Below are 19,121 nucleotides of genomic sequence, written 5' to 3'. Positions count from 1 at the left end.
TAGAGGTGATGCGAGATAATGTGCCAGGGTTGCTCTGGGTTACCACTGGCAATAAAGGTGAAGCAAGATAATGTGCCAGGGTTGCTCTGGTTTACCACTGGTAATAGAGGTGAAGCGAGATAATGTGCCTGGGTTACTCTCGGGTACCACCAGGCAATAGGTGTGATGCAAGATAATGTGCCAGTGTTGCTCTGGGTTACCACCGGGCAATAGATGTGATGCAAGATAATGTGCCAGGGTTGGTCTGGGTTACCACCGGGCAATAGAGGTGATGTGAGATAATGTGCCTGGTTTGCTCTGGGTTACCACCGGGCAATAGAGGTGATGTGAGATAATGTGCCAGGGTTGCTCTGGGTTACCACCGGGCAATAGAGGTGATGTGACATAATGTGCCAAGGTTGCTCTGGGTTACCACCGGGCAATAGAGGTGATGCAAGATAATGTGCCAGGGTTGCTCTGGTTTACCACCGGGCAATAGAGGTGATGCGAGATAATGTGCCAGGGTTGCTCTGGGTTACCACCGGGCAATAGAGGTGATGCGAGATAATGTGCCAGGGTTGCTCTGGGTTAGCACTGGGCAATAGAGGTGATGCGAGATAATGTGTCAAGGTTGCTCTGGGTTACCAGTGAGCAATAGAGGTGAAGCGAGATAATGTGCCAGCATTGCTCAGGGTTACCACCGGGCGATAGAGGTGATGCAAGATAATCTGCCAGGATTGCTCGGGGTTACCACCGGGCAATAGAGGTGATGCGAGATAATGTGCCAGGGTTGCTCTGGGTTACCACTGGCAATAAAGGTGAAGCAAGATAGTGTGCCAGGGTTGCTCTGGTTTACCACTGGTAATAGAGGTGAAGCGAGATAATGAGCCTGGGTTACTCTCGGGTACCACAAGGCAATAGGTGTGATGCGAGATAATGTGCCAGGGTTGCTCTGGGTTACCACCGGGCAAATAGAGGTGATGTGAGATAATGTGCCTGGTTTGCTGTGGGTTACCATCGGGCGATAGAGGTGATGCAAGATAATGTGCCAGGGTTGCTCTTGGTTACCACCGGGCAATAGAGATGATGTGACATAATGTGCCAGGGTTGCTCTGGTTTAGCCCCGGGCAATAGAGGTGATGTGAGATAATGTGCCAGGGTTGCTCTGGGTTACCACCGGGCAATAGAGGTGATGTGACATAATGTGCCAAGGTTGCTCTAGGTTACCACCGGGCAATAGAGATGATGTGTGATAATGTCCCAGGGTTTCTCTAGTTTACCACAGGAAAATAGAGGTGATGTGAGATAATGTGCCAAGGTTGCTCTGGGGTACCACCGGGCAATAGAGGTGAGGTGAGATAATGTGCCAGGATTGCTCTGGGTTACCACCGGGCAATAGAGGTAAGGTGAGATAATGTGCCTGGGTTGCTCTGGGTTACAACCGGGCAATAGAGGTGATGTGAGATAATGTGCCAGGTTGCTCTGGGTTACCACCGGGTAATAGTGGTGATGCGAGATAATGCACCAGGGATGCTCTGGGTTACCACCGGGAAATAGAGGTGAAGCGAGATAATGTTTCAGGTTTGCCCTGGGTTACCACAGGGCAATAGAGGTGATGCGAGACAATGTGCGAGGGTTGCTCTGGGTTACCACCTGGTAGCTTCCCATCCCAAGCCTTCAAGGACCCTTGTATGACGAATCCTTCTCTTCTGATCAGGCTGTAGGAGAGAGAATGGTCTTCAGAAGGTTGTATGGAATCCATAGGCTACTGCTGGAATGCTGGACTTGTCTGGATTGTCAACTGTCTTCTGCAGGAGCCAAACTGCCCCTGAGATGTAAACTGTGGCTCTTAGCTGAGATGTTTCCTAATTCTGCTTCCTTTCTCTTCCCTTCTTATTTTCCAGACACCAGGCCAGCGCCGTCAGCAACCTTGAACTGACCTTAAGAACTACTACTCTTATCATTTACTCAGCTCTTGTACCCCATGGCGGGCAGGGCCTCGTCTGCTCTGCTGGCCATCATCCTGCTATGTCTCCTCCTCAGGGCTTCCTGCCAGGATTCCCAGACTCCCAGTGCCCTCCTGGGGACATCAGGTGCCCCGCATGTGCAAATCCAAGAGCTGCCCGACACTTTGGCGCAGTTCGGCCCCGCCGTCAATGGGCCAGGCTTTAACTTCAGCGATCATCCTGCTGGGGGCATACCACCCACCGGCCCTAATCCTCCTTTATGCCTGATGCCAACGGAGATCCGCCATGCCTTCAAGTACATCAACACTGTGGTGTCCATTGCTATCTTCATGGTGGGCATCATTGGCAACTCCACTCTGCTAAGGATTATCTACAAGAATAAGTGCATGAGGAACGCCCCCAACGTCCTCATCGGCAGCCTGGCACTGGGCGACCTGCTCTATATCATCATCGCCCTGCCCATCAACGTCTACAAGGTGAGCAGCAATGCGTGAGTGTGTCAGTGAGTGAGTGCATGATGAGTGTCCGCAACGTCCTCATCGGCAGCCTGGCACTGGGGGACCTGCTCTATATCATCATCGCCCTGCCCATCAACGTCTACAAGGTGAGCAGCAATGCGTGAGTGTGTCAGTGAGTGAGTGCATGATGAGTGTCCGCAACGTCCTTATCGGCAGCCTGGCACTGGGGGACCTGCTCTATATCATCATCGCCCTGCCCATCAACGTCTACAAGGTGAGCAGCAATGCGTGAGTGTGTCAGTGAGTGAGTGCATGATGAGTGTCCCCAACATCCTCATCGGCAGCCTGGCACTGGGCGACCTGCTCTATATCATCATCGCCCTGCCCATCAACGTCTACAAGGTGAGCAGCAATGCGTGAGTGTGTCAGTGAGTGAGTGCATGATGAGTGTCCGCAACGTCCTCATCGGCAGCCTGGCACTGGGCGACCTGCTCTATATCATCATCGCCCTGCCCATCAACGTCTACAAGGTGAGCAGCAATGCGTGAGTGTGTCAGTGAGTGAGTGCATGATGAGTGTCCGCAACGTCCTCATCGGCAGCCTGGCACTGGGGGACCTGCTCTATATCATCATCGCCCTGCCCATCAACGTCTACAAGGTGAGCAGCAATGCGTGAGTGTGTCAGTGAGTGAGTGCATGATGAGTGTCCCCAACGTCCTCATCGGCAGCCTGGCACTGGGCGACCTGCTCTATATCATCATCGCCCTGCCCATCAACGTCTACAAGGTGAGCAGCAATGCGTGAGTGTGTCAGTGAGTGAGTGCATGATGAGTGTCTGCAACGTCCTCATCGGCAGCCTGGCACTGGGGGACCTGCTCTATATCATCATCGCCCTGCCCATCAACGTCTACAAGGTGAGCAGCAATGCGTGAGTGTGTCAGTGAGTGCGTGCATGATGAGTGTCCGCAACGTCCTCATCGGCAGCCTGGCACTGGGCGACCTGCTCTATATCATCAGCGCCCTGCCCATCAACGTCTACAAGGTGAGCAGCAATGCGTGAGTGTGTCAGTGAGTGAGTGCATGATGAGTGTCCGCAACGTCCTCATCGGCAGCCTGGCACTGGGGGACCTGCTCTATATCATCATCGCCCTGGCCATCAACGTCTACAAGGTGAGCAGCAATGCGTGAGTGTGTCAGTGAGTGAGTGCATGATGAGTGTCCGCAACGTCCTCATCGGCAGCCTGGCACTGGGAGACCGGCTCTATATCATCATCGCCCTGCCTCTCAATGTCTAAAAGGCGAGCAGCAATGCGTGAGTGTGTCAGTGAGTGAGTGCATGATGAGTGTCTGCAACGTCCTCATCGGCAGCCTGGCACTGGGGGACCTGCTCTATATCATCATCGCCCTGCCCATCAACGTCTACAAGGTGAGCAGCAATGCGTGAGTGTGTCAGTGAGTGAGTGCATGATGAGTGTCCGCAACGTCCTCATCGGCAGCCTGGCACTGGGGGACCTGCTCTATATCATCATCGCCCTGCCCATCAACGTCTACAAGGTGAGCAGCAATGCGTGAGTGTGTCAGTGAGTGAGTGCATGATGAGTGTCCGCAACGTCCTCATCGGCAGCCTGGCACTGGGCGACCGGCTCTATATCATCATCGCCCTGCCCATCAACGTCTACAAGGTGAGCAGCAATGCGTGAGTGTGTCAGTGAGTGAGTGCATGATGAGTGTCCGCAACGTCCTCATCGGCAGCCTGGCACTGGGCGACCTGCTCTATATCATCATCGCCCTGCCCATCAACGTCTACAAGGTGAGCAGCAATGCGTGAGTGTGTCAGTGAGTGAGTGCATGAGGAACGCCCCCAACGTCCTCATCGGCAGCCTGGCACTGGGCGACCTGCTCTATATCATCATCGCCCTGCCCATCAACGTCTACAAGGTGAGCAGCAATGCGTGAGTGTGTCAGTGAGTGAGTGCATGATGAGTGTCCGCAACGTCCTCATCGGCAGCCTGGCACTGGGGGACGTGCTCTATATCATCATCGCCCTGCCCATCAACGTCTACAAGGTGAGCAGCAATGCGTGAGTGTGTCAGTGAGTGAGTGCATGATGACTGTCCGCAACGTCCTCATCGGCAGCCTGGCACTGGGGGACCTGCTCTATATCATCATCGCCCTGCCCATCAACGTCTACAAGGTGAGCAGCAATGCGTGAGTGTGTCAGTGAGTGAGTGCATGATGAGTGTCCCCAACGTCCTCATCGGCAGCCTGGCACTGGGCGACCTGCTCTATATCATCATCGCCCTGCCCATCAACGTCTACAAGGTGAGCAGCAATGCGTGAGTGTGTCAGTGAGTGAGTGCATGATGAGTGTCCGCAACGTCCTCATCGGCAGCCTGGCAGTGGGCGACCTGCTCTATATCATCATCGCCCTGCCCATCAACGCCTACAAGGTGAGCAGCAATGCGTGAGTGTGTCAGTGAGTGAGTGCATGATGAGTGTCCCCAACGTCCTCATAGGCAGCCTGGCACTTGGTGACCTGCTCTATATCATCATCGCCCATTCCCATCAACGTCTACAAGGTGAGCAGCAATGCGTGAGTGTGTCAGTGAGTGCGTGCATGATGAGTGTCCGCAACGTCCTCATCGGCAGCCTGGCACTGGGGGACCTGCTCTATATCATCATCGCCCTGCCCATCAACGCCTACAAGGTGAGCTGCAATGCGTGAGTGTGTCAGTGAGTGAGTGCATGATGAGTGTCCGCAACGTCCTCATCGGCAGCCTGGCACTGGGCGACCTGCTCTATATCATCATCGCCCTGCCCATCAACGTCTACAAGGTGAGCAGCAATGCGTGAGTGTGTCAGTGAGTGAGTGCATGATGAGTGTCCGCAACGTCCTCATCGGCAGCCTGGCACTGGGCGACCTGCTCTATATCATCATCGCCCTGCCCATCAACGTCTACAAGGTGAGCAGCAATGCGTGAGTGTGTCAGTGAGTGAGTGCATGATGAGTGTCCCCAACGTCCTCATCGGCAGCCTGGCACTGGGCGACCTGCTCTATATCATCATCGCCCTGCCCATCAACGTCTACAAGGTGAGCAGCAATGCGTGAGTGTGTCAGTGAGTGAGTGCATGATGAGTGTCCGCAACGTCCTCATCGGCAGCCTGGCACTGGGGGACGTGCTCTATATCATCATCGCCCTGCCCATCAACGTCTACAAGGTGAGCTGCAATGCGTGAGTGTGTCAGTGAGTAAGTGCATGATGAGTGTCCGCAACGTCCTCATCGGCAGCCTGGCACTGGGGGACGTGCTCTATATCATCATCGCCCTGCCCATCAACGTCTACAAGGTGAGCAGCAATGCGTGAGTGTGTCAGTGAGTGAGTGCATGATGAGTGTCCGCAACGTCCTCATCGGCAGCCTGGCACTGGGCGACCTGCTCTATATCATCATCGCCCTGCCCATCAACGTCTACAAGGTGAGCAGCAATGCGTGAGTGTGTCAGTGAGTGAGTGCATGATGAGTGTCCGCAACGTCCTCATCGGCAGCCTGGCACTGGGCGACCTGCTCTATATCATCATCGCCCTGCCCATCAACGTCTACAAGGTGAGCAGCAATGCGTGAGTGTGTCAGTGAGTGAGTGCATGATGAGTGTCCGCAACGTCCTCATCGGCAGCCTGGCACTGGGGGACCTGCTCTATATCATCATCGCCCTGCCCATCAATGTCTACAAGGTGAGCAGCAATGCGTGAGTGTGTCAGTGAGTGAGTGCATGATGAGTGTCCGCAACGTCCTCATCGGCAGCCTGGCACTGGGCGACCTGCTCTATATCATCATCGCCCTGCCCATCAATGTCTACAAGGTGAGAAGCAATGCGTGAGTGTGTCTGCTGAACACTCCCAAGGTGCTCATTACCAGCCTGATGCTGAGTGACATGCTCACTATTATCACAGCTTTGCCCTTGAAAGCGCACGAGGTAGCCTACAGTGAGTAAGGGATTGCATGAGCAGCTGAGTGAGTTAATGAGTCACGTCCTCAGGAACGACCCCTACATGCTAAGTGGAAGCCTTTTGCTAAGTGACCTGCCCTATAGCTTGATCAATCTTCCCTCCCAGTGAGTGAGTGAGTGAGTGAGTGAGTGAGTGAGTGAGTGAGCAGATAAGTGAGTTATTGCATGAGAAGTAACACCATCATGCTACTTGATAGCCTGGCTCTGCCCAACCTGCTCTATTTCATGCCCACCTCACTGCCCATCAAATGTGTGCAGTCTTTAGATCCCATGAATGCGTGAGTGAGTGGGCGAGTGAGTGAGTGAGTGAGTGAACGAACGAACGAGGAACGAGTGGGTAACTGCATGCATGAGGAATTCATTCAATGTGCTCACAGGTAGCCTGGCACTGCCTTGATATCACCAATATGCCCAATTATATATACGTGGTAGGAGGCAGTCAGGGAGCGTGTCAGTCTGTCATTAGAAGCATGTTTCAGTGAACGTGAGTAAAAACATGAGTGACTGTGAAGGAAACTATTAGTGAGTTGGTGGAGCAATGGGTCTCGTCCTCCCCACACGCATAAGCGAGAGGATTAGCCTTGACCTTGAGTTGTAGTCATTTGAAGGTCAGTAAAGTCCAGCACTGACAGCACTCATCACTCATCACGACCCCAGTCATTGTGTGGTTTACATAAGAAGGGCGACAGCAATTGACAAAAAGCAGAAACGACTGTATTCTCCACCATGCACGCCCACAAGATTGGCATGACCACTGGGTGACCACACCGTAGCAAAGTCAGTGGTGGACTGGCCGCTGATTTCCCAGTCCGCCTCCATTTCATGGGTCTCCTGTGTGTGTGGGTACCCTGGTTTTCTGCTCCTCTCACCCTTTCTCCCACTCAGCCCAACCTCTTCCTTCCATCTCTAAACGTAAAGCACCATGGCCATCTTTTCTTTGTAGAAGGTATGAAACCATATCCTGGGAAATTGACCACACTGACACAGCCGGATTCCCCGAAATAAATGAGCGGCACGAGGTCATATTTAGGCATGCCAGGATAACGCGCCAGGTACCCGTGTCATTCTACTGCCACCGTCATGCCACTGTAAGAACTGACCCGCAAAGGGCAAACATTCAAATGGCTGGAAAACTGCAAGCAAGCGTTTGCCACCATAAAACAACACGGCATCGCCACAACACATTTATCGTGCTTTGATGCGCAAAAGGAGACTGGGATTACACTAGATGCCAGCCCAGTTGGACTGGGAGTGATTCTGGTACAAATGTCACGGATGTCCTTAAGAACATTGCAAATCTAGAAGACAGTTCAAGGGTTTTTATTTGGGAATGTGCTCGCTAAGGGCTGCCCCTCTCGCTCTTGTCTAATGTGGCAGTTCTCCCTTCAGCCCAGGCATCCCTCAACACCAGGATGGTCTCTGTAGATTGGTGAGCCCTGCTGTCTAAGATTCTATCTGCCTGGTGGTGATGGCCTAAGGACAATCACCCTTTCAAGCTACCTCCTTCTGGGAACAATCTAGGTGGTCCCTAACTGTGGTCGCCAATACAGTGAATGGTAAGGATTGGTACCTTTCAGACACTAGGGCCCAACGTGGTCCTTCCTTTCCATGCCCTTGCACCACTCTCCCTGATCTTCTATCCTTCCTTTCCCTTCCTTCTACTCTCATCCTTTTCCTTCTTCCCCCTCTCCTCTTTCTCTCCCTCTCCCACTCTCTGGCTTGCCAATGTTCTTCCGTCTACTGCTTCTCTTCTACATTCTCTACTGCTCTCCAATCTACTACTCTCTCCTATCCACACTACTACTACACTCCCCTCTCCACATTACTACTACACTCCCCTCTTCACATTACTACTACACTCCCCTCACTCCCCTCTCCACATTACTACTGCACTCCCCTCTCCACATTACTACTACACTCCCCTCTCCACATTACTACTACACTCCCCTCTCCACATTACTACTACACTCCCCTCATTACTACTGCACTCCCTTCTCCACACTTCTACTAGCCTCAATATACTGGATACCACCCACACAGGATTCCACAGTCACTGTGCTCCGACTCCCTCAGTCGCCTTATCTCCCTACTCTCCCTCTATTAGCCCCACTCATATACCTAGCACATAAACTCAAACCCATGTACCACTTTCTCCCAACAAGCAATACCTCACCTTACACACTACTTCAGCAATACACTGCCATGGGCTCCTGCACTGTCCGTCCGGCGTTCGGTCACTTGATGCTCCTTCTCCTGCCTTGACCTAACCCGTAAAACCCATACCTTCCTGGTTCCTGTGCTCCTTACCCCACCATTGGGTGTCTCCCGCATCGAGTTCCCTAAGCCAACTGCTGGCTTCCTTTTCCCCAGGGGGTCTTACATGTGAGCAAATACATAAAAGAGGTCCTAAGCCCCGCCCCTTTCTCATACGCTGGTCAGCCGGCTCAAAGCAATGGCAGCCCGCCACAATCACACTTAAAGTTCCAGTTTGTAATATTCTGAGTGTTGTGATGGACGGATTGGCCACAAGTAAACTGAATGTCTGCATGTATAGGGCACGTAGATTCCTGCATCACAGCGCAGACTGTTCTGCTGTCTCACCGCTGGTAAGTGAAATGACTGTGGTGCATAGAACATGAGGCTCTTCTCTGTTGTGCGCACTACTCTGCAACTCTGTTCATGGCACACTGTAAGTCTGGGCCACAGAGAGTTGTGAAGGTGCAGCTTTGTTGCATGGAGTGCTCCGTCAGTTCACCATCTGTGGTAGTCTCTCTCCTGGTTGGCTTGTGCGTTCTTTTTTCACCCACCGTGTCTTCTGGGGACTGGAGTCTTAGGGGATAAGCAGAAAGAGACTGGCCAGCATTGTGCAATACAGGCATTGGGCAAGAAAAAGTGGCACTTGTTTCAGGCATGCAGGCACATCTAGAAAGGACAGTGACTGAGGCCCTCGCGAACCCAGCCTCTGGGGCAGCACTGGATGTGGTGAAAACCCTGGTAGGCCTCCCACCCCAAGTTGCGAGGGGCCACCATCCCTTCTTGACCGGGTCAGGTCCCTGAATCTGTCACACAACATAGAGGAATTGATGGCAATCCATGAACAGTGCCTGTTGAGTATTGTCCACAACAGAATGGGCCTATTCACACACAACACGGGAGAGCATTTCCTGTATGGGAAGAGCGTCACACTAATAACTGATCACCCAGATCACATGTCCGTAATCCCAAATACTACAGTACAGAAGATGACACAGAATTACAAAATGAATTCCCATCGCCCTAGAACAATACATCCTCATCAAGTGTATTCGGATTTGCACATACAATCCATAAAACCATTACAAAATACATACAATTGAATCATAATAAGAACATACAATATCAAGACCGCAAACAAAAAAAACAAAAGAAAAGGGAAGGAAAGCAAAGAATATTACAATTTCAGTTCATTGATCAATCTATAAAACCCATTAAATGGGTGATGTATGAAGCAGTAGTTTCCTTTGAGAGAGTGCTATTTTTAATTATGAAAGCAGCAACCAGCCCACTTGTGGTGAGTTTGCCCATAATAGGTAAGCTAAAGCTGGCCAATATTGCACTGCACCCATTTCCCATAACAGTGGTTGTATGAGCCGTTTGCTCGCCTGTGCATATCCAAGTCCTCGTATGAGGCTTTATAGTTTGGGCAAGATCTATTCCCCCCACCCCACTGGCCCATGCTGACACCACAGCCTTTAGTGGGATGCAGTTAAACTCTGCACTGGATACTAGTACATGATCCTTGGGTAATTCTGCCCATAGTAAGTAATGCTGAACTCCCAAAGATATAATGTCATCTACCCTCGATTTATTGGCTTCATGGTTTCACTGCTTTCTGTATCAAGGTGCACAGCCTCATAGAAACGAACAGACCATCGATTGATTCCTCTGCTGGAAAGCCCACTAGTGGGTGGATACAGATGAGAGCAGTTTCTCCGCCTCAACTGCTCCCTGAAGTTAGCCAACCAGGGATATTATCTCCCGTGTCCTTGACTATCAGGAAGGTGATCAATTCCTCAGTGTAATACTGGGTGCAGAAAAAGTGTAATACTGGCTGCAGAAAAATAGTATCACTAATTGGAGTACAACCCAATTCCAACTACACTCCAAAATTGGGGACAGAAGTTGGAGGTCCCAACAGGTTTCTCAGGAATTGGTTCTCTAGAATCTGGACCGCGTTAACATTATAACCCTACAATTCCATCGCAAATTTAGCAACCAAAGCTGCTTTTCCCTTGTACAACTGGAGCAGGGGGGCTATTGACTTTGCTTTAAACATGTACATGGCCCTAGACACCCCACCCAAAGCCTGCTTGAACTGCAATGCCTATTTATTTACGTGGGCCATTGCACCCATGTTTGCAGGGAATCTAGCACCCAAAGTAATCAAAGTGATCAACCCTGGGGTTAAAAATGTTCCTGCAGTCCATGGCCCTGAAATTAATCCTTCAACTCTCCTCCCAACAAGACATCACTGCCGACTTAGCTGCATTTACAACCAGATCCAGGCCCTCCATGAAGACGGCATATTCTGAAATAAGTGCCTGCAAGGCCATTGGAGTGTGGCCCATTAATACGCAATCATCCGAATATACCAGAACTGGTAATGGCCGGCCACCCAGCTTTGGGACATCGGAGGAGGAATTTAGTTGGTGCTTAAAAAGACCATTTATGTATAAACAAAATAGAAGAGGGTCAAGCACACATCCCTGGTGCACCCCCATGTTCTACTTTGAAGGAGCTTGTGCAGCGCCCATTGACCCCTCTCCTCACACAGGCTTGCGTGCTACCATGTAGCCTCCCTATAAGGTCCACCAACGCACCTGGGCAATTATTGGACCTGAGCATGTTCCAGAGCTTGGCACGATTGACTTGCTCAGGTCCATGAATGCCAGATACATTGGCTCATCCTTCAAATAGAGTGAGTGTCCCAATACAAGGTAGAGATTGAGTGCCTGTTCGGCTGTACCCAACCCTGGCCTAAATCCCAACGGAACCTGGGAAAGAACTCTGCTACTCACCACCCAGTCCTCCAGTCGGGCGATTATAGCACGGCCCAATACTTTGAAGATTGAGTCCAGGAGTGAGATGGGCCTATACGAGACAGGGGAAGCCTGGGATCCCTTCTTATAAATAGGCTGAATTACCGCCATGGACCATGATGGTGGGATAGCTCCTCCCGCACGTAGCGTTAAACCCTTGAGTGAGCACTGATGCCCAGAGATCTGGCCCCATAATGACTAGCGTAACTATTGAGGGACTTTTTGGATGACACCTTACACAAGGTACCTTGCGGCCTGATAGAGGTTGAATTAAAATGTATTGGGGTTCTTTATTTTAGATTGAGTAAATATTTAGAACCTTCGTTGCAATGACGTAAACTGCTACGTAGACTTAGAGACCCTCCACTCCGTTTGTTAAGACTGATTATGGATTGGGTGAGCTTACAAATGACAATGCCCCATGAAATAAAGAGATGAAAAGATGTTATTCCCCATAGAAAATGTGTATTCCTTTTTTTTTAGTTAAAGCCTTTGCGGATGACACATGTTTCGGCAGAATTTGCCTTTTTCAAATCCAGGCTGAATAGACATGACACAAAGAAGACAAAAAAGAAAAAAGTACACAATGGATCATTAAAATAAAGAATAAATTATAAAGGAGCACACAGTCATTCATTTTCAAAAACGTGTATACCAAAAAGAAACACAAAAATGTCATGTCAGCGTTTGTTTCAAAAAGGGGGGTGCCTATAACATTTGAGATAAAGTGAGTGCAGAAAAGTCAGGAGAGGAAATGGGGCTGATGGTTCTTGCAGTTTTGCCAAATGGTGAAATATAACTGATGAGGTGTAAACAGAGTAACAGTGGTTACAACAGTGATGAACGGAAAAAAAACCCACTATTCGTACCCTAATTCTTTTCAGATTGATAACAGCATTATGCAAAGGAGTGCAGTAGGTCATGGGATCAAACCCGCCTGTGTGGAGTTTGTAGAAAAAAACAAATAAATAAATTATATATATATATATATATATATATTTTCTTTGTTATTCATTAGATTATAATGTAGTGATAATTCAAAGATGCTTTTATATCCATCCAACGCACATATATTAATTTTGTGGGATACAGTTATTAGGTTGACATGAGAAGCATTAAAAAAGGCTGCTAAAGGGTTGATGTTGATTTAGAATCGTATAATTCAATGGGTTAATTCCTGAATAAATGAAAAAGAAAGTGAAATAAAATAGTGAAGCACGTGTTGCTGGACAAGATTACCATTTTTTTACCTAAACACATGTTTTGGCCAGGTTTAGATTCTGGACATGAAGCGAAAAACATCAAAATATACTACTAATTAGGAGCCAGTGAGTCGTGGTTTATTGTCAGCCTTCAAATAACATTGGAGTGGGTGAAATGAAAACCCACCCGAGAACAGAAACAAACTGCAATGCTAGAAAAATACAATTTCAAACACCACGTGCTCCGCGATCGGCGACACGTGTATATCATTAGTGAAAACGCGTTGAGCGCAAACCCCCCCATTTGGGGTGGGAAGCAAAAGAGGGTCCTATCTCATTCCGAATGGTCCTCCGTGTGCCGGGTGGTCCGTTGCTGTAACCGTGGATCAAATGGACTAAAAAGAGTCCTTCATTGGTGTCGATTAGTGACGGCCATATTTAGGGAAGAAACAACGTGCGGACCCTAAAGCACAATGGAAAGTGTCCATTCCATCATGTGCTCGGTGAAAATAACGCTGAGGAAGGCTTATTTTTGTAATTATGTTGCAAAAATTCAATTAATCATATCACGTCTCGTTGGATTGTGTTATGTTTATCTAGATAGTACATATCTGTGTGTAATGTTGAGTAATCCTTTTGCACCTGGTCCAGATAGTAGTCAATGCCACCGAAATAGGGCATTATGGTTAATGTAGTTAGCACCGATGCCTAGGAAGGGGGAAATGAGAAAGTTAGCCTAGAAAATAATTTGCTGAACAAAGTGTAAAAAGGCAGGATGTATACGTGGTCTTAATGGTAAATGGCTACATTTACCCGCTATCATTACAAATGGAAAAATAAATGATATACACGTACTCATGAAATAAAACAGTAAGTTTAAATATATTGTATTAATATTGTCCAACAAAAAATACTGAGAAGATAAATCAAAGAAAATTTGCCATTTCATTATCAGAGTTCAGTCCCCGATCTAATGATCGGTGATGCCAGATGAGTTTTGCTTCAGCTTGTCTGAGAAAAAGTTCCTGGTTGCCTCCTCTTGTGTTTCTCTGAATTTTCTGCAGACCAAGGAATTTGATAACTATTTTATTATCCATTTGCCAATGTTGTGAGAGGGGCAGGTTGCTGTCCTGACTGCCTATTACTGAAAGATGTTCCCTTATACGAGTTCTTAGTGCACGTATGGTAGATCCAATGTAAATGAGTTTGCATGTGCATTGAATTCCGTAGACCACAAATTTAGAACAGCAATTTATTTGTTCTTTGATGGTGGTTTTAATCCCATTGCTGTCTCTGAATATGGTACTTGCTGGAAAAGGATGCTTGCACATAGTACAGAAACCACACCTTCTGAAACCCATTACTGGTTGCTTTAGCCAATTTGACTTGATGGTTTCTTCATGTTCCGGTAGAAAGGATGGGCTGATGCTCATTTTGAGAGTTTGGGCTTTTTTGAAAACTAGAGTTGGTGTATCTTTGATATTTTTGGAGATATGAGGATCGAGTTTGAGAAGATACCAATTTTTCTTAAGTACTTCCCCGGTTGCTTTGTGGTGATGAATTGTAGCACATCTTGCTGATGTTGGGGTTTGGTTTGAGGGGTCAGTGTTGTTGTCCTGGTCATTTGTTTTGCTTTGGTTCTGGCATTTCTGATAGCATTTTTGGGGTACCCCCTAGCAAGAAATCTCTAAGAAAGAAGTTCACATACATTCTGATTCAAAGGATGGGGTGTTGGTACAGTTCCTTTTGGCCCTAATAAATTCACCTTTGGGAATATTCTTGATGATAGGTTTATAGTGGTAGCTGGTAGCGAAAAGAGTTGAATTCACTTCTGTTTCCTTCCTATGGGTTCTGGTCAGTAGTTTGTTTCTGGAAACGGAAATTGTGATCTGTGAATCACTGATGTTTCCTGAGAATTGTAAAGCAAAGGTGTTGTTGTTTGCTTGTTCCAGGAAGCCCATGAGAGAAGTTTGAGTTCCGTTCCATATCAAAAGCACGTCATCTATGTAACCGGTCCATTTAACAATGTTGTTCTTAAAGGCTGGTAGTTGGTAAATAAAGAGATCTTCAAACATTCCCATTACTAAATTAGCAAAGCAGGGGCAAATTTAACGCCCATTGCAACTCCACATGTTTGTTTATAAAAGCTGTTGTCAAAAATAAAGATGTTGTTTTCCGAAGTGGTTAGTAACATTTCCTTGAGCATACAGACATAGCTGAAGTGTGATGAAGATTTGTCTTTGAATGTGTAGTCTATTGTTTGCAGCGCTAAGTTGTGTCCAATTGAGGCATATAGGGCTTTAACGTCCCATGTTGCCAGGAAAACAGGAAAAAAATATCTGGCCAATGTATTTGAGCCAGTATGTTAATGATTGATGTAGTGTCCTTTAAATAAACTTGCACTTGAATGACCTTGGGTTTGAGTATTTTGTCAATGTACTCCGCAATCGGTTCAGTGGCCCATCCAATGCCACTCACAATGGGTCTGCCCTCAGGAATTTTTTGAAAAGGTTTATATACCTTAGGAAGGAAATAGATAGTCGGAATGGTAAGCTTTGGTATATAGTGCTTTTTCATCGTCCGTAATCAAACCTTGGCGGTGCCAGCTGTCTATTAAGATCTTCAGTTCCTGTGTAATCCTATTGGTTGGATTGCTTGTGAGTTTCTCATAGCAGTTTGGGGTTTCCAAATGGTTGTGTGCCATTTGTATATAGTCCGACCTGTTCATGATGATGATGTTGCCCCCCTTATCTGCTTCCTTAATGACAAGCTGTTTGTTGGACTGGAGATTTGATAGTGCAGTTTTTTCTTTGCTTGTTAGATTTTGTGCACCTTGTTTCCATTTAGTGTAATAGGATTTATCAAAGCTTTGATGTAGAACTTGAGTAACAGCTTTATTAAAATGCATCAATCATATTATCGGGTGCCAGTTGCGGCAGAAATTTAGATTTAGGTTTAAATTCTTTAGTTGTCAGTGCTGCTGAGTGAATCTGTAGATCATCAATAGTTTTGTGTATTGGGTAATCAGACTGTTCACCAATCGATCTCAACAGGTGGATATTGCCTAATTCTTCTATTGTAATGTCACTGATTTCTGGTCTCAGTTTTGGTGTTCTTCTGTTTTGCACCTGACTAGCAGAACATTTCTTTAACTTCAATTTGTGAACAAATTTGAATAGATCCACATGCAAATGAAATGGTTCACAGAACGAAGTAGGGGCAGAGGACAGACCTCTGTTGAGAAGGGTAATTTCATCTGCGGTAAGGTTATGGTCCGATAAGTTCATAACAAGATTGTCTATTTTTGTTTCTTGGCTGCATCTCTCACTGCAGCCCTGGTTAGGCGTCGATAAGCGTCTGGATTGTCTGAGTCCTCCAGTTCCTCTTCTCCCTCTTTTCCGACAGGAAGTTGTGAAGTATCCGGTGCTTTGGTTAACTGAAAACTGACCTGTTTCACAGGTATATTTCTGTTGCCTTTTTTATAACGTCTGATTTGGTTCAAAAAACCATGTCCTTGTTTCTTTGATGTTTTTTGCTTCATGTCCAGAATCTAATCCTGGCCAAAACATGTGTTGAGGTACAAAAAGAAATCTTGTCCAGCAACACGTGCGGCACTAATTTATTTCACTTTCTTTTTCATTTATTCAGGAATTATCCCATTGAATTACACGATCCTAAATCAACATCAACCCTTTAGCAGCCTTTTTTAATACTTCTCATGTCATCCTAATAACTATATCCCACAAACTTAATATATGTGCGTTGGATGGATATAAAAGCATCTTTGAATTATCACTACATTATAAACTAATGAATAACAAAGAAATATATATATATATTTTTTTTTTGTTTGTTTCTACACACTCCACACAGGCTCTGTTTACACCTCATCACTTATATTTCACCATTTGGCAAAACTGCAAGGACCATCACCCCCATTTCCTCTCCTGACTTTTCTGCACCCACTTTATCTCAAATGGTTTAGGCACCCCCCTTTTTTAAACAAATGCTGACGTGACATTTTTGTGTTTCTTTTTGGTATACACGTTTTTGAAAATTAATGACGGTGTTCTCCTTTATCATTTATTCTTTATTTTAATGATCCATTGTGTACTTTTTTCTTTTTTGTCTTCTTTGTGTCATGTCTATTCAGCCTGGATTTGAACAAGGCAAATTCTGCCGAAACACGTGTCATCCGCAAAGGCTTTAACTCAAAATAAAAAGGAATACACATTTTCTATGGGAAAAAAAATCTTTTCATCTCTTTATTTCACGGTGCATTGTCATTTGTAAGCTCACCCAATCCATAATCAGTCCATAATGAATAGGTCTGCCGGGGTGTTATCCGGACCTGGAGCTCGATTGCATCGTTGGCAACCAATGGCCTTCTTAATTTCATTCACTGAGAACAGAATACAATCCTCAGTGCCCATCTCATCACTATGATCTGGCCTACCCCTTTCTGGTTGTCCATCTCCCACCACCACCATACTAAAGAGTGAGGTGAAATGGTCCAACCAAGCCTTATCTGTGACATTGTTGATTGGGGTCTCTTTGTAGATTTATAATAAGGGCCCTTCTGGGCTATTTCCCAGAACAATTTGGGATCATTGTGCCTTGTGGCTATCTCCCATGGTTCCCATGCTTCTTCCTCTATTATCTTTTTCTGGTGGTCAGGACTTTCTTATAGTTTGTTCTGGCACTATCAATGGTAGCTTTGGATGCACTGGTGCTATCCAGTGCATATAGTAAGTTCTCCCTGGCTCTAGTGCAATCAGAATCAAACCAGCTCCGCCTGCTTTTTCCTCCTTGTTTGCCTGGAGGGCAAGAAAGCACCAGAGAGAGCTGGGTCAACATACTTTCGAACTCCTCAAGTATGCCTTCATTCCACAGGTTCCCCGACAGCAAGTTATTAAGGTCACAGGAGCTTGACACTAATTCCTTTATTATTAGAACAGCCTTCCGGTCCCCTTTCCATTTAAATCTACACTGAGAGGTATCAAGAGATACCTCCAGCGGATATGCTCGGTTCGACATATCTGCCCCTGCAGCTGACTTGATCAGGAGTTGGATAGGAAAATTATCGCTGCAAATATCAACCAACGTTAAACCCTTTTATAAGGCCACAGTGCATGAACAGAATACAAAAATAATCTATTGTGGAGCTACCTATTGCTGAGGAGAAAGTAAATCTGCTGGGAATATCCCCAAACAACCGCCCATTTGTGGACCCTAATCGCCACTCGTAGAGATAGTGCCAAAGGCGCAAGCCTTCCACACAAAGCCTGGTGCCTGTCATGGTGGGCGGAGGTATCGCTGCCATGGCATCTTCTGTATTATCATATAAATTATCCACCGGGCCACCCCCCAACTTCGCATGGAAATCACCTCCAAGTTTCCAACATATATTGCCCATGGGGAACTTTACAGCAAGTTCCTCCAACCCGTGGGCTAGAACACCCAGATAATTTTTCTCATGTTGTTTGTGGGGACTATTATAGAAATTCACAACTAAAAGGTCGACTTGGCCTGGTCTACGGATTTGAATCACCAGTATAAAGGGCACCGGAGTTGTCAGGACCACCTGCACACTCTCCAAGAGTGTTTTAACCAGTATACATAGCCCACCATAACTTCTTCCTCTCTTGTTTTTCTCTGTCACCCAATCGTGTGAAATACAACCATCCACATTAATTTCAACCCTGGACCACGTTTCTTGAAATAACTCAGAGTCTACCCTCAGTGTCTCTGTACACGCTAATCTAGTTTTTATGCCAGCCACATTCCATGACAATAGTGGCAGGGTATCTCCCACATCCATAGACTCCACACTGGGGATGCCCTAAGCAACGTTCAGTAATACCTCTTGCAGCCGCCCTTGGGCCACCCCCGGGCACAGACATCATTCAATATCGTCCATTTCAGTGAGACAAGCAAATTGATTCCTAGACAGTACCGGGTCTGGTGCTCTACTAGCCTGGTCCATCACCCCCCTTTCACTGTAAGACACACCATATGGGATTTGGGCCACCTGGGGGCAAGCCAACAAGAACCTACGGACCTGGTTAACACACCTCCAGGAGCTGGCCCTTGCTTCTCCCTATCTTGGGGATAGAAGAATTTTAGCAACACCAACCAGGCCCTACGATTTTGACTAGGGGTACCCAGGTTGGACTCGACCAAATATTTGGTCACCTGTGCATTTTTAAAAGTCAACACCACACAGTCTCCATCTGTTGACTTGTGTTGGGTGCCCACCAATGGTGTTCTGTGGGTCTATTCGTTCTCCCTCAATATGTGAGTTATCTCAATGAGCTGATTTATTAATCAGGGCCCCACAATCTATAAATGCAACCTACTCCCAAAGTGGGTATATTTAATATTACACCCACCAGAGGTAGTGCCTCCGGTGGCAACTGCACAGGATATTG

At 47.1% G+C, this 19,121-nt stretch overlaps 1 protein-coding gene across 1 annotated transcript in view; it reads left to right on the top strand.

Annotated features, from left to right (window-relative positions):
* Positions 1-19,121, top strand: part of LOC138570226 (endothelin receptor type B-like) — a 138,073-nt gene that overhangs the window by 45,156 nt on the left and 73,796 nt on the right. The window contains exon 2 of the mRNA XM_069648958.1: positions 1,884-2,422. Within this exon, the coding sequence (XP_069505059.1) occupies positions 1,964-2,422 (459 nt within the window). The 5' untranslated portion in view covers positions 1,884-1,963. The remainder of the gene's footprint in view (positions 1-1,883; positions 2,423-19,121) is intronic.

Source organism: Ambystoma mexicanum, chromosome 2q (genome assembly GCF_040938575.1).
Source record: "Ambystoma mexicanum isolate Mex_15411 chromosome 2q, UKY_AmexF1_1, whole genome shotgun sequence".
In the NCBI taxonomy this organism is placed as follows: domain Eukaryota; kingdom Metazoa; phylum Chordata; class Amphibia; order Caudata; family Ambystomatidae; genus Ambystoma; species Ambystoma mexicanum.
The sequence above is the reverse complement of the archived record's forward strand: the minus strand, read 5'-3'. Positions and strand labels throughout refer to the sequence as shown.